Source organism: Pholcus phalangioides, unplaced genomic scaffold, assembly GCF_987345545.1.
Source record: "Pholcus phalangioides strain wild (caught in Gottingen) unplaced genomic scaffold, Ppha-v1.0 ptg000012l_1, whole genome shotgun sequence".
NCBI lineage: Eukaryota > Metazoa > Arthropoda > Arachnida > Araneae > Pholcidae > Pholcus > Pholcus phalangioides.
This window is the reverse complement of record NW_028301605.1, coordinates 11,154,009-11,170,955: the sequence shown is the minus strand read 5'-3', so window position 1 is coordinate 11,170,955 and position 16,947 is coordinate 11,154,009. Positions and strand designations below refer to the sequence as shown.

The 16,947-nt window shown below is 40.6% G+C and overlaps 1 protein-coding gene across 1 annotated transcript in view; it reads right to left on the bottom strand.

The window, feature by feature from the left end:
• The window catches only part of LOC149079568 (motile sperm domain-containing protein 2-like), a 44,218-nt gene extending 28,821 nt beyond the window's left edge, over positions 1-15,397 (bottom strand). Inside the window, exon 1 of the mRNA XM_089240178.1 lies at positions 15,103-15,397. Coding sequence (XP_089096304.1) covers positions 15,103-15,190 — 88 coding nt within the window. The 5' untranslated portion in view covers positions 15,191-15,397. The remainder of the gene's footprint in view (positions 1-15,102) is intronic.
• Between the last annotated feature and the right edge of the window lie 1,550 nt (positions 15,398-16,947).

Sequence of the window (16,947 nt, the reverse complement as noted above, 5' to 3'; positions counted from 1 at the left end):
ACAGTCCAATCTCGTTAACCCTTTAAGCAGCATTGACAAGATATCTCCCCTCCTTAAAAGCTTCTTATTTTGATATTGACAAGCCCAGGTATTCTGTAAAGTTTGTTTCACAATGAGGCATTTTCCCCTATACCCCCTTGGTTTGCACCTGCTGGAAATCGGAAGAAAGCCTATTTCATTGAAAAAAAAAAAGGCATGGCATGGCATTTTGAAGGGGGTTTGGTGATTTCTACAGAGCAGCTCAAATATGGTTAAGGAAGCACAAAAAACTAGACATGGGACGAATATTCGGCCCCCTTTGCCGAATAACGCTTAGGTATTCTGCAGAATATCTGTGAAAATCCAAGTACATCAAACTAATTTTAAAAAATTATATTAATTTCAATTTTTCCCATAAATTGAAAATTAACTGATTATATTTTATTGCATGGTGTGTATATATCCTCTCTGTAAAACAAAGTTATGCCAATGTAAATTTGTACAAGGAAAAATTACACAACTTCACTAACAGAAGGATGTACCTAGACAAGAAACGTATTGAGCTACTGAAAGGCGCAAAGAACATCTAGAAGGAAAAAATAAGAAAATAGGTCATAAATTTTATGATGCATTACTAGTTGGGAGTAAATAATGGTCGAGACATCCTCTTAATTAGATGTAAAATTGTAACAAGTGCCAAAAAAAAATTGTGCTCTTTGTGTACACGTAATGTCCTCGTGTAAAGTATGGCTAAAGAAAGAGTTTTCCCACCCATTATTGGCTTGTCATTTCTACATCTTCGTTTATCCTCCAACTGATCAGGTTGGGGTTTCCGATCATATATTTGTGGACACCATATGTAGTTGCCGGAGGTGATAATGACATTTAAATTGAAGTAGCTATTTATCCATAGTTAAATTTTATTTGACTCCACTAAGACTGTTCAATTCTAGATACGGTTAAATATACGGTTTATTAATTAGAAGAAACACACGGCACGTTAACACATATATACGAAATAATAATACACGGACACACAGTCAAAAGACATCTCTACTCTGCAAGAAACCAAAGCCTTCTCTGCGAAAAGCGGAAGAGAGGCTAAGAAAAGGCGCGCGCACATAACGAGGTGTTGGCAGATTTATGCTATTCGAAACCAACACCTACACACTCTTGCCGACAGCATCGCCACAGTACTCCCCCACGAGTCCGAAGGACGTTAAGCTTGATAAGGTGTTACAAAACGGACTTTCCGTCCGGACCTCGTGACGAAGCCCTGCGGCGAGGCTGGGGCATTACATATAGATGATTTGCGAACATTAGATTCTTTGCATTCGAGAGAATTAAACAAAAATGCAGGTTTTAAACGATCAATAGAAATACACTTAGATTCATTATTGATACGCAAAGTAAAAAATTTATCAGTCCTATTCAAAACTTCATAAGGTCCTTGGTAAGGCTGCTGTAGCGAACGCCTTACAGTGTCAACCCTCACAAAAACGTGTGTGGATCTGGCCAAGTCCTTGTGCACAAAAATGTTTTTTGAGGAATGATTGGACAAAGGCGAAGGACGAAGCTTTGACATAGTCATACGCAAGTTCGTGACATAATCAGATTTTGAGGTGTGCTTACCGGAATCTTTGAAGAAGTCTCCTGGTAACCTCAGAGATGTTCCGTAGACCATGTCCGCCGGCGTAGCACCAAAATCAGGTTTGAAACTTGAGCGTATCCCGAGTAGAATGGTAGGAAGAACGTCAACCCATCTTTCAGTGGCGTGACACATGATGGCAGCTTTCAAGTCCCTGTGGAATCTCTCGATGGCTCCATTGCTTTGTGGGTGGTAAGCGGTAGTACGCACCCTGTCCACACCCAGCAACTTCGCAAGAGATCGGAAGAGTTCAGATTCAAACTGAGAACCCCTGTCCGTAGTAATGCGTTCTGGAACGCCAAAACGGGAGATCCAATTCGACAGGAAAGCGAATGCCACAGTTTCAGCAGTCTGATCGGGTACAGGAATAGCTTCCGGCCATCTGGTGAATCGGTCACTGCAAGTCACAACGTAGCGATTTCCTTTACTTGGTGGAAGTGGACCCACGATGTCAATATGGACATGCGAGAACCTTGCGGAAGGTAATCCGAATGCACCAATAGGAGAATGTGTGTGACGACCAACTTTGGATCGCTGGCAATGGATGCAAGTTTTGCACCATTCTTTGCAGTCCCTTTCTAAAAATTTCCAGATGAATCGTCTGCGAACCATTTCAGTAGTAGCTTTGGCACCAGGGTGGGAGAGGTTGTGCACTGCATCAAAAATAGCGCGGCGAAACGTTGACGGTACGTAAGGTCTAATTGAACCAGTGGAAACATCACACTGTAGAGTGACTTCAGGAGAACCGAAAGTCATTGGTTTTAACTCGAGACCTGAGTCCATTTCACGAAGTAATCGCAATTCTTCCTCATCCTGAGCGCAAGCCATCTCGGCGAAATCGATACTAGGAGGTATTTCAATTTCCGATATTCTTGAAAATGCATCGGCTACTGCATTTCGATCGCCTGAAATGTGCTTGATACGGGTTGAAAATTGACTAATGAATTCTAGATGACGAATCTGCCTAGGTGAACATTTTTCACTTTTTTGGGAAAATGCATAGACCAATGGTTTGTGGTCTGTGAGAATTTCGAAGTCAGATCCCTCCAGCATATGTCGAAAATATTTCATTGCTGAATATATCGCTAGCAATTCTCGATCGTACGCACTGTATCTGCGTTCAGCTGAAGTTAGCTTACGCGAGAAGAATCCTAATGGCTGAGTTTGATCATTAACTGCTTGATTCAAAACTCCGCCAATCGCGAAATCAGACGCGTCGACAGCTAGAAGGAGATGCGCACTTGAAATAGGATGAGCCAATAGAGCAGCATTGGAAATCATTTCCTTGCATGACTCGAATGCAGATTTTGCTTCCTCAGACCAGACGATTTTTGTTTTATCCCGTTTTTGTTTGCCTTTAACTAGATCATGTAAACATGCTTGCGTAGAGGCAGCGTTTTTCATGAAACGATGATAAAAATTTATTAGTGCCAGAAAACGTCGCAGCTCATCGATTGTGTTGGGCAATGGATAGTCCAAAAGTGCGGTAACACGATCCGGCAACGGGGAAATGCCCTTTTCTGACACAAGATGACCTAAAAACTGAATTTCTTTGAGTCCAAATTGGCATTTGTCAGGATTGAGAACTAAACCGTATTCGCTTAGTCTCTTGAACAACACATCGAGATCTTGTTCATGCGACTTCTCATCAGCTGACGCAACAAGAATGTCGTCTAAGTAAACATAGCAGAAGTCGAGATCCGAGAGGATGCTGTCAACGAATCGTTGAAATGTTTGTGCGGCGTTCCTGAGCCCAAAGGTCATGAAAACATACTCAAAGAGACCGTGCGGTGTAATCACAGCCATCTTGGGAATATCACTTTCTTTCACAGGAATCTGGTGGTATGCCTTTACAAGATCGAGTTTAGAAAATATTCTTTTTCCAGCCAGACCAAAAGAAAAGTCTTGAATATTGGGAATAGGATAACGATCAGGAGTAGTTACGGCATTCAACCGACGAAAATCACCACATATGCGCCAACCACCTGTCTTTTTTGGGACTAGGTGGATAGGACTAGCCCAAGGGCTTTTGCTAGGACGAATGATGCCTTGCTTCAAAAGCAAGTTAAATTCTTTCTTGACGGCAAAAAGTTTTTCAGGAGAAAGACGTCTAGCCTTTGCGAAGACGGGAGGCCCTGATGTTTCGATGAAGTGGATAATGGCATGTGGTTTGGGTTGAGAATTTAAGACCGAACCAGTGAGATTTGGGAACTTGGTCAAAATTTTATGGTATGTAGTGGCACCAGAAACTGTAGTTAGACCGAGAGAAGGACCAGTGGTAACGACACCAAGAGAGTATAGAGTTGTCAAATTATCAACCAACCGGCGATTCTTGACATCAACAAGTAAACCGAATCTCTCCAAGAAATCGGCACCCAAAATAGGACTTGTGACGTCGGCCACTAAGAAATTGAATGAGAATATTCTCCTCAGTCCGAGATCAAGTTCAAAATGCTTAGTTCCATATGTGTGAATTTTAGTGCCATTAGCCGCATATAACGAAAGGTCGTCAGGCTTGGAAACTTTGGCAAGTGATTTAGGAAAACAGCTCACAGCTGCACCACTGTCAACAAGAAAACGAATTTTCGATTTTCTATCACAAATGAATAAGCGACTTTGAAAGTGGCAATCTCCGGCCGCCGCTGTAACAGGATTGCCCACTAGTTTTCCGAGTGTTGGCAAGGTGAAATCAACGATGTGCTTTTTCACCATATCGAGCATGATACCAGCACAATTTGCGTCGATCGGAGCGATCTGAAGATTTTTTTCGCTCACGAGTTTTCGAATTGTTTCGCGACCGACCTCTGTATTGGTTTCGAGAACGAGAGAGCTCTTCGACTCGTGTAGCGAGCGATGCAATTTCTTTTTTAAGCTCATGCAACTCTGAAGAAGGCAGAGGAGGTTGAGACACCTGAGAAACGACAGCGTTGAAACTCGAAGCTTCTAATATGCGATCAGCTATCTGAGCTAAAGAGTCAAGAGGATCCCGACAAATCGACAAAATTTGTTGAACACTGACGGGTAATCTTTGCTGCCATAATGTGCTCAAAACATCATCACTGATTGTGTTATTCGACAAGTTTCGCATCTCACATAGTAGCTGGGACGGTTTTTTGTCGCCTAGCTCGCACTCATGAAAAAGAGATTTCAAGCGAGCAGTTTCAGATTGAGCAAATCGGGAAAGAATACGTTTCTTTAGAGTCTCATATAAATCGTGTGAGGGAGGATTACGTACTAAATCACTCACGTAAGACAAGATTTTTGTGTCGAGAACGGAAATCACCGAATGAAACTTCGTCTTATCCGCGGTAATGCCTGCCGTGATAAACTGGGATTCCACTTGAAGGAACCATAAATCAACGTCGGCTTCCCAAAATGGAGGCGCACGGAATGAAACACGTGAGACTTCGGTTCCCGAAAGGGAAAGTTCAGTCTGACTAGCAGTTGCTTGCGGATTTGCCATAGCGAAAGAATGAAGACGGCAATAGTCCTACGAAAGAGAGAAATATTCACTCACCACGAAACTGAAATTAAAATCCACATTGCAGAGAGGTATTCATGATTCGTTGTAACGAATCCGATAGTCCTGAGTCACCAGTTTGTGGACACCATATGTAGTTGCCGGAGGTGATAATGACATTTAAATTGAAGTAGCTATTTATCCATAGTTAAATTTTATTTGACTCCACTAAGACTGTTCAATTCTAGATACGGTTAAATATACGGTTTATTAATTAGAAGAAACACACGGCACGTTAACACATATATACGAAATAATAATACACGGACACACAGTCAAAAGACATCTCTACTCTGCAAGAAACCAAAGCCTTCTCTGCGAAAAGCGGAAGAGAGGCTAAGAAAAGGCGCGCGCACATAACGAGGTGTTGGCAGATTTATGCTATTCGAAACCAACACCTACACACTCTTGCCGACAGCATCGCCACATATTCCTGTGATTCTGTTTTGCTTTTGTGTTTTCTACCTCCCCAAAAAGTTTGTACTTTGAGTTTTGAATCACTCTGTACATAATCGTTAAATTAGATTGTCAATATCACGGCAATAAAAATATTTCAATTACCAATTTTAATAATATAAATTGCATAATTGAAGTTCAATGTAGTTTAAAACTACTAATAATTTTATTTTCAATTAAAAACACTAATTTTATTTATAATTATAAATTTTTAGAAAATAGATAGGTCAAATCACTATTCGTCCCATTCCTACAAAAAAACCCAAAAGCATCTCGTGCAAACCAAATTTCACTTGAATTCAACGAAAACAATTGCTTTAATTATGCTCAATGTGAAAAATATTTAATTAAACGTGGTTGGACTGTACTACTAAACTCTCCGGGGCAATGAGAGTTAAACTCGAATAATCCACAGTGCCCGGTCGTGCTCAGTCTGTTCTAATAAACCAAACATACATGTCGTAAACATTTCTCTCATGAACTTGCATTATTGCCAAACGTTAAAAGTGTGTTTTGATGTGTTTGGAAGTGCCGCCATCTGATTTTATTGCGCTACTGAATGAAAGTTATTTCTCTAACCGAAAGTCCGATTTCTACTAGCAGTGATAAAAACAAAACAAGAGTGAGAGAGACAATATCAACAGAAATACGAAATTTAAAGCAAACGCGTCTTTTTTTTGCTAATGTATCGATTGAGTGAGTGTGACGCGTTCGTAATCAATCAGACTGAGATGTGTCACGGTAGCGCTAACCAGATTGTAACCAACGTGACTGATAACAGAAGCAAATAAAAAACAACACCGATAAAAATCCAAAATGACGGCCACAAGCATTTCTCACCCGATAAATGCTAACTAACACCAAGCGGAATTTCAGAGGTCACCGCAATAGGAAAAATTTTATCACACTAGCCAAGGAATTAGTATAATTGAGAAAAATATTTATCTCTACCTCTCGGATTTTTAACTTGAATCCTTAAGAAAGACGTTTAAAAAAGTTCGAAACTAACAAAGCTATATATATTAGCTTTCTGCCCCCCCCCCCTCCAATTCCAAAATGTTTTCAATATGAACACGATGAAATATATAGAATGCAAGTCCTTCATTAGAACCCGTTTGAAGTACGCAAAAACCGTCAAAATAGGACGAAAGGTCACCAATAACAGAGTGAAAGTTATCTGATCTACGTACACAAAAAGAACTCGTCAAGGCTTCCTCAAGTAAAAACTTCCTCTTTCCCGATAAGTGACATGTCCAGGATAAAAAATACATTTTTAATAAGAATAACTTATGTACCATACGTGCAAATAATTGAAACGACAGGGTAGACTTCCACCGAAATCGCAACGGCAGCAGTTAGGGGTGGATTCACATCTACAGGCACGGCAAACATTCTTTAAAATGTCTAGTACTAAACCAGACATGCACCTCGTCCATATTCCTCTGCGGAACTTATAATTTTAATTGGTACGTGTTGGAATGTGTGTGTGCGGGTAGTGAATCTTCCGTGAAGTTTGTTTCTGTGTAATGTTTGATATGTGCAGTGCTGCCATACATAAAAATATCTGGCTGCGCAGCCACGATACGATAGATATGAAAATTCCTTCATTGGTTTTACGTTAAAGAATGTTTGCCGTGTCTGACACGACTCATCAACTACGTTTAAAAGTGGATTCACACCTACAGACACTCGCCGTGTCTGACACGACACGGCGAGTGTCTGTAGGTGCGAATCCACTATTAAACGTAGTTGATACCAAAAAATGAGATCGGTGACCCGTGCAGCCGCACGGGAAGACGCCCTAAGAGGAGCACCAAAAATCCGAATAAAAAGGGCGAAAATAAAGCTTTGGCAACCAAAACAAAGTGGTCAGGGAAAGCCAAAAATAGGTCCATCACGGATTTTCCTAGAGCCCCCAATTCCGAATGGCCACGAGTGAAAATTAAGTGGAAGGGGAACCATGGGAGATTATTCTGGGGATAATGGCGCAAGGGCTACAGAGATCTGTGAGATGTGTCAAATGTTCAAATTACTCAAATGTTCCATAGATGTAGAACATTTGAGTAAAATGTGGAGAGGAAAGGTGTAACTTCTTTCTCTATAGAAGTCCGGGAGCAGTGCCGTCTTAACGCATGGGTACATCCGACTGTATGGGGGGAGGGGGGCCCCTGACAAAAATTTTCGCGAGTGCCCGTGTAAATGTGCAGGCGTTCATTTTTAACCGGTAGGGGGCCTCATAAAGTTTACCGTGCCCTGAGGCCTACGATTCTTTTAAGACGGCCCTCCTCGCGAGTAAAAGATCCCAGGGGGCGGCTCGAGACGAAATCGCTACCCGTGCTAGATATCTTTTCGGCGCCCTTCCAAAGTGGCAGCCGCACCAATAGAACGATCCGGAAAAATCGCAAGTTCGTATACGACATGAGTATGCATAAAAAAAAAATAGTTTCTCTGCAAATTAATAAGGCCAATATATTGCAATCGGAGTTTGACATTTCCACTAAATTTTTCCGGCATTCAATTTTTTCCTTCACTTTTTTTTGGCACCCCCTCTCATAGTGGTACCCCATGAGGCCGCACAGCCCAAGAGCAACTCCTGGGGATCCACCTTATTCATGAAATTTTTGAGCGCCACAAATTTACTCCGAAATTAATTTAATAAGTAGAAAGGGTCTCACTCCTGGATATTGGGGAACCCGTTTAAGACCGGGGGAAAAGGATATGTTCCAAAAGTAAGGGCGGCTCGAGGCCGAATTCTCACCCATGCCAGACATCTTTCCGGCACCCATCCGGTGTATAAGCAGCAAAACACACGCAACCCTGAAAATGAGCAGATTTCTATATACCAGGGCTTGACAAATTAATATATATATTAGGCACCAGCCACATTTTTAGGAATCAAACAATTTTTTCTCGTAAAAAAAACAAGTCCAAAATCAATTTTTTTCTCCACTTTTCAAGGTTTTAATGACTTTTTTTCCCCTTTTAGTATACACCAGTGTTTTCTAAAATGGGCAATATCACCCTCGGGGCGGCAGAAGCTTTGAATTTAATATAGGATCCTATGACTTGAATTGGGGGGGGGGGCGGCATGGAACCAGAAGTTTGAGAAACTATGGCATAGACCAGCGGTTCTCAACATTTTTGACTCGTGGTATATAATTTCTATGGCGGAGCCCCGTAGGCCCATTTTTTATTTATCAACGTTACTGATTTATTTTTATTATTTAAAAATATTCCTAGTTATTTCTCAAAATTTACTGGTTCTTTTATTTCCCTCGAGCGGTCGCGGGGCCCCCTGGAGATTGCACACATAGCACCGGTTGAGAACCGCTGGTATAGACGAACTCACATAAATTCCGGAATTTCTTTGTTGCCCTCAGGTACTTATCCAACCACACATCATAAAAGTATTTTAGCCTCCAGTTCCATTTCTTTAGTCACTATGGCGGCGAGCTTGCGTCTGGGATTGGTCGTCTCGTTATACACTGTGCATGGGCAAAATTGAGAGAGAGAGAGATGACATACCCCACCCCCAATATTTCTCAATATACTGATTCATATTTAGGTCTGGTTGTTTATCCATGTTTTGAGATGCATCGCATCAAAAATTAGTTTTTTCTGCAGATTATTCCATCCAACGCATTTATCCTTTGAATTTTAGACAAAATATTTTTTCAATTTTTTTTTCTTACCCCGGATTTGGCACCCCTCCTGGGACTGTACGACCCAAGAGCCGCTTTTGTCCAAAGGGTCATAGGTGAAAAAATATTTTAATAAATACTAAATTAGATGATTCACAGGCGCCTTCTGTGTGTTTGCGCCTGTCACCAAGGAAAACTCCACTGGAATGGACATCTCTCGAGTTTTTGAAGGGTTGCACCCCAGGTCAGCTCTGTGGGGGAATGTGAACAAGTCTGACTAATTTTATATTTTACTGCAAAAAATTTTACTTTTTTTTTTTTCCGTTTCAGGCGTCCCACAAAACTGGCCACACTCCTGAGGGCGGCTCTGCTGGAATCAAAACCCACGAGATCTTCGATGCCCCCCCCCCCCAGAATATAATTTTTCACAGCCCTCGTTATAAATTTATAGTATGCAAGAATAAAAATAACTAGATTGATCCTGGGTCTCACCGCCTAAGTGGAAACCTTTAATTCCATTCATAAAATTTTTTTTTTGTTAAATTTTCCATTTGATTTGATGGATTAATCTGGGCTTGGCAAATCAAGAACAAATTTCGGCGCCAACTAAATTTCTTAGAGGCCACGCTTCCTCCCCACCAAGAAATATATGGTCAGAAAGATATTTCTTTTTCTTCAACTTACCAAGCACATGTGACCCCTTTCCATGCTGGATGAGACAATTTCTGGAAGTTCAGCAACCCCACATATATAATTTTAGGCCACTGCAGTGGCAAATTATAGTCAGTGAAGGTCCCGGGCGCTAAAGAAAATATTGGGCACCTTAAATTTAAAAAAAAAAAAAGAATGAAGTTTTGGTTAGTCTGGGCGCCAGGTGTGCCCGCCATTAAATCCGCCTCTGCCAATTTCCTGGTAATTGTCAAACCCTCATACAGGCATATTAATTTGCAACAAACAATGCATCAATAATTGTTTATAATATGGAGCTGAAGTTCTTGTTATCATCCTTTTTGGTCTAGTGCAGGGGTGGCCACCTCACTGTTCAAGGGCTAACATAATGGTCAGCTGCAGCGGAGCGGACCGCACCAGAGGAAACATTCCAGTGTATAAGCGGCACCAGTAAATGGCCCAGAAGCTCTCAGATTTGTGTCTGCCACAAGTAATATAGTGAAAAAATACAATTTAATCATTAAAAATTTACTCTGGGCTCCACTTCATAAACTGATACATATCCGTTGTTTTTCTGGTTCCCAGCTAGTGTAGGTGGAGTGCATCAAAAATTACTTCTTTCTTTTGCAAATTAGACCATTCAATTACATCCATAGTTTTAATTTTACAGGCAAAAAATTTTCTCAACATTTTTCTGAAATTATTTTATTTCCTTAGTCCTGAAACAGTGGGGTCAAGCAGGGCTCGAATACACGCTCAAGGAATTTATTTGCACACTGGTAGACTTCGAAAGAAGTTTTGTTATTGGGATGGAAAGCAGGCCAAAAGACAGTAACGTGGATATTATTGACTATCCGGAATAGGTAAACAAGTGATCTTACCAAGATAAAATGGACTAGCTTTGCATGAACCAGCCAGACCACCTGCAAATGTGAAAAGATACACACACCATTACCTGGTGCTTCTCTATGTCCATAATGAACCACAATTACACTGAACCAGATTTGCAATACATGTATTCTTATTACTTGAATTAACTTTTTGGAACAGAATATCTGTAGGCCTATATTTTGGTTTGAAAAAGTGACAGTCAGCTTCAACGTGGAATTACACCAACCTGCCACGTCAAAATTTAGAGATGACTGCTTCTTTGTTTTCAACACAAAAAATTGTGTCTGGGTGTGGAACTCTCCTGTTTTCTATGGTACAATTTGAACCTGATCATCCTAAATGGCACATTTTTGCTCTTTGGAATTATTAGGGTCTACGTAGCCTATATAGTTGGTTGTAATTTCAAGGTTTTCTTATGAGTTGCCACCCATTTCGAAAAAGTTTTGTCACTGCGAGCTGAATACCACATAGGTCTATGCATTCAGCTACAAATACAAAGGCCATAGAAAGGCAACTTGACCAACTAGGTCAAGGAAAAAAATGGGATAAAAATGTCCATAGCAAACTTTAAGAGCAATAAGTGAATAAGTGTATATAAAAAAAGAATGTGATGAGAATACAGCTAATTACTATCGTCACTAGAAATAATGAATGCAAAGAGTTTGTTAATCACGTCTGCTGTGGAAAATGATAGCTCAAATAATGAGATAAGAAAATCAATTTGATACAAAGTAATTTTACCTAGTCGCGGGCCACACAAAATCCACTCACAAGCCAGCTGTTGTCCACCCCTGGTCTAGTGAATCACATAAATCAGCAATATAGACAATTTTTTTTAATTACCTGTTGCACCCAGCATGACATCACTATCCACGTTTTGCATAGGCCTATTACACTCAAGAATTTGAAAAACTTCCTAATGTGCATTGGCCTAACTTAGGCAACTGTCCTCGGACTAATCACAGAACAGACCGGAAGAACCACAAATTTATCTCTGTGGTACATACCCCCCCAAGCAGGAAGTGTGGCAGAGTTCTAGCTCATCAATCTTTTCAGATTCACCAACATTCTTTAGATGTGAATTATCAGCGGGGGAAATAACAGGACGCTTACATGAGCAAAGCATTGCTTCCAACAGATTGGAGATGCCCATTATAGAAAATAGTTGCTAATTCAACAACATTCATACCCCTACTCACTCACAGGTGGAGATACAGGGGGCAATGCCAATCTGATGGAATATATTGAACCGGACATGCATCTCGTGAACATTCCTCTACGGAATTTCTAACGAATTGGTACATGCCGCAATGTGTGTGTGCGTATTGTGAACCTAAAATGAAGTTTTTTCTGTGTAATGCTTGTTATGTGTAGTGCTGCCATCATGTTTTCTAACTTAGTTAAGTGTTACGATTGAATAATTGTACCGTTTTATAGGCCTGTTGCTTCCTGTGGCGAGATATTTATTATATTAGGATTATTAATATAATTTTTATTGTGGTGAGATATTAATATATTAGGATAATAAAAAGTGCATTGAGACCAACAAACAATTATTTTAGGTGATTGTTAGAGGCTATTTACTGGAAAAATGTCCAATTAACCTTGATATGTTAGGACTGAAAAAACCTAGGATTTACCAAAGAAAACTGGTAAAACCCAGTAGTAATGCTAAATCGTTTGTAAAAGCCTGGAATGTGAGCCCAGGGTATTATCCTGCAATCACTTTGCACATGCACATTCCTAAAAGAGAGGAACTCAACGAATTAGAAACATTAATTTTATATTATATAATTTGCAAACATTTTTTGTCTCAACACGTAAATTCTTATCAACTCAACACCACAAAAGTCTCGTCACACAGAACAACAGGCCTACAAACAGTACAAATATCCAGTTACCACATTTCACTTCTGAAACATAGATGGTAGCAATGAAAAATCACACACAACAATAGATATGCGCTCAGACTGTTAGGTACCCTTCCGGCAGAACTCACTAGGTAGTAAATTGCCCATGGCGATAGACCTAACTTGTGTTCTGTTTTAAAAAAGTAAAGCATAAAACTGATTTGTTGGTATTTGTCAGCAGTTTCATATAATTGCTTGTTTTTTTGAAATTTTTCATACCCAACAGTGATGAATTTTAAGTCACCAAGAGTATTTGTTTTGAATAGACTAGGCTTCACTATTTACGCTTCATTGCTGAGAGGATATTATTTTTGTTGCCGAGGGGAAGGAAGGTCACCGAAGAATATAACCAATAAATACTTCTTACCGTAACATATACATACTTTTTTTTAATTGTGGCACTTAATTGAAATAGAGGCCAGCCACTTCCATGGAATCTATAAATATATATAGTTCAGGGGTTCCTAACCTTTTTTAGCCAAAACCTAAAATTAACACCAAGATCAGCTTTGCGACCAATGGGAGTGTTTGTCTCCAAAGCGGAATATGCTGAAAATGGTGATGTCGCAGGGCAATCAGTGTTGCTGCAGAACAAACTAGTAAAATTTTAAGAATTGTTATTAGATTCATAATAATGTAGAAAACATTATTATGAGAATTTTCACTGCAGAACATTTCCAGTGAGCTGAGGACTTGTTGCAGAACAATGTAAAGCATTCTGCTTTTGGGCTGTTTGTTTTTCCAAATTAGTTGAAACGAATGATGCAATAAGTGCATTTATAACAGGACCCCCCCCCCCAAAGCAGAATGTGAAAAAACCGGGATGTACATCGCAGAACAATTAACGCTACTGCAGAACAATTTGGAAGAATTTTAAGAAAAAGTGAAAAAAACAAAACAAACACTATTACATGTAAGGGGATTTTCACCGCAGAACATCTCCAGTCAACCGAGGGCTTGTCGCAGAACACTACTAAACATTCTGCTTTGGGGAACAGGACTGTGAGTGGATTTAAACGCATCCATCACGAAAGCCCCCACCAATCAATTTGGGTTGCTCAAGAATATCTGACTGTAAGTGAATTTATGCAACTCATCTCGGAAGCCCTGGAAATCAAGTTTTGGTCATGACCAGGACTTGACAAATCCAAAGCGCTAGGCGTGATTACTGAATTGGTTTCTGAAGGAACACAAAATTATCAGACTGTGTCAATATTTGTGCCAACATGAAAAAAAGGTCAATAAGTCCCGGAAAAAATAATTATTTTGTACCATTTTCCTCAAGGAAGATGTATTTCTTTGGCTTCTAAAAGATCTGGCTGCCACCTAAACAAATACAAAGCCACAACAGGCAAAATGCCCAACGAGGTGGCTGTTTCTTTTTAATTTAACAAGCCCTGGTTGTGACCCACAGCTCAAGAATCCCTCGCTATAAGTGGATTTGTATGATCTATCTCTAAAGCTTACGTGAATCACGTTTTCGTTGTGGCTCGTACCTCAAGAATCCTTGGCTGCGAGTGGATTTGTATGACTCATCTCTAAAGCTTATGTAAATTAAATCCAAGTTGTACCCATAGCTCAAGAATCTCTGGCTGTAAGTGGATTTGTATGGCCCATCTCTAAAGCCTACACGAATTAGGTTTGGTTCACACTCCATCCCTCAAGAATCCTTGTGGGTTTGTATGACTCATCTCTAAAGCGTGAATCAAGTTTTTATTGTGGCTCATAGCTCAAGAATGAGGCTGTAAGCGGAATTTGTATGACCCATCTCTAAAGCCTATATCAGTGATTCCCAACGTGGTTGTTAATGACCCCTGGGGAGGGGATGGAATGTTCCAGGGGAGGCGGTAAAAGCTATGGGTATAACATAGGATTCTATGGGTTAGATTGCATTGGGGGCGATGGGACAAAAAAGGTTGGGAAACTGGCCTATATGAATCAAGTGCGAGTTGCACCCATAGCTTAAGAATTCCTATCTGTAAGTGGATTTGTACGACCCTCTAGGAAGCCCTTGCAAATCAAGTTTGGGTTGCAACCCATAGGTCAAGAACCACTATTGAATCTAGTTGTACATAGAGACCATTTAAAACACCTATGTGGATTGCAAAATTTAAAGTCACCTCTCAGATATTGCTTTTTAGTATGAATGCAATAGCTTCTTAGGAGAAATTTACAGCCATACTTTCACAACTCATTAAAGGAAAACATGGGGGGAAAAGGAATATTTAACACTTTAACTTTCCTTGACCATTAAGGAAATTCATTTCTTGAAAACACTCAAGCCCATAGTGACTGTATATAGATGCTTAAACATAGTAATGATATCAATGTTGTAATGTTGATTGAATACATCATGTATAACTACTTGATTTTTAAATGAAAACTTACCAAGATTTGCTTCGGCGAAGAATTTATTCCTCAACTGGATGTGCAATTCTTCCTCGTTATCCTGTTCTTCATTTTCCAAAACAGCCATTGCTTTTGTTTTTTTTAATTTAAAGAAACAATTCGCTTTGCACTAGTTGTGAAATAATTATATCTTCCCGGAGGACACAAATGACCACAGCACGCACAGCTCCCAGACACGGAACTCGACTCCAATCAACACACGGGTCAACACAAAAATGCATCACAAAAACAAGAAACAGATTGTGCAAGACAAAATTTGGTGCAAGACAACGACGAAGAGCCGGCGCGCGAGCGCGGACATGGACGTCGTGGCGAATGAAATCTTACATCTGATTCCAAACTGTTACTAATAGCAGATAAGAGGTGCTTTGTGATTCGGCAAATGACATCACCGCTGGATGACGATATCTACTGTAAACCAATCACTGTTTACTTTATTGACGCTAGCAGACGAATTTAATGGAATCGTTTGTGACCATATTTTTGAGTGAATACGGGACTTTTTTTTTTGCGACATTTTGCACCGGACGCAATGCCGTCTTAACGCATAGGGCCCACCCCGGTGCTCAGAAAAATGAGATGTAGTTGAAGTTTTCGATGAGTATAAATTCGCCTACTTGGCCCGGATGCCTCATCCTGGATCAGGGCCCCTAGGCTGGAGTCTTTCACGGGCCCTTGGGGGGATTTGGGGGTGCATTTCCCCCCCCCCCCGAAATGAGAGAAAATGACCGAAAAAAGGGAAAAAGATGGCCAAATCTATGATTCTATCACTTTGATTCCCCCCCCCCGAGCGAAATTTCTGGCTACGCCCCTGGTCCTAGGCCCAAAGGCTAGAGCACTGTCAGCCTCATCCTTATGGGGGCCATGTGGTGAGTGACCCAGTGGGTGATCGTATGAGCGACAAGCTGGTGAGTGCGTAAGTCTTTCATACGAACACTCACTAAATCGCTCACCCAGTCAGTAACTCACCCATTCACTTGCCCCCATTCAGGAAGGAGCGTCTTAAGAGCATCACCGACAAGTAGACAAGTCCCTACCTGGAAAATTCTCGAAAATTTCAACCGGTTCTAATTTTTGAGATTCCTTCCAACCCACTCCCCCTTCCTTAAGGACACCCGGAAGTAGCCCATGCCAAGTATTAGGGATGGAACGTTCTTGGGCGAAATGTACTAGGGGGCGCAGTGTCCCAGGGACGACAGTGTCTCTGAAACATCGGGGGGGGGGGGCGGGGGAGAAGTTTCTGGATCCCTTTGCTACTCAGCATTTATTCGGAAGCTCAAATTAATTAATTTAAATTAAAAATTACTGATTCAAAACCTTCAACTAATTGCGTACTTGTGGCGAATCACGAGATATTATTTTGAATCGGAGGAAAAAAAAATTTATCTGATAGCTGAAACAACATCGGTCTAGAGGTGTATTAACAGAGGGGAGAATGAGAGCGGACTGTAGCCGAGGGCGGAAAATTTCAGAAATGATTTACACAAGTGGTTAAGAAAATTAGTAGAATGTGAAAAGTGCAGCAAAGTTGCTATAGCCCACATGAGGTAAAAAAAAACATAAATCCGCCTCTGCTTAGGTAACGGGGGACTAGGTTAGTGAGTGACCAAAAGAGGAACCAGTCTAATGAGTGATCAAAAGAGTAACCTACAGCGTACGCAAGCATGTGACTGACACATTGAAATGTAATCAATTTTTGCTAATCTGAATGCTTCTCGAAGGTTAGTAATTCAGTTTCTATGGAAAAAAATTCTATGTGCACTTCCCCCCCCCCCCCACAAAGGTCGATTCTGCATACATCTCTAATGAGAGTTACCTACATAA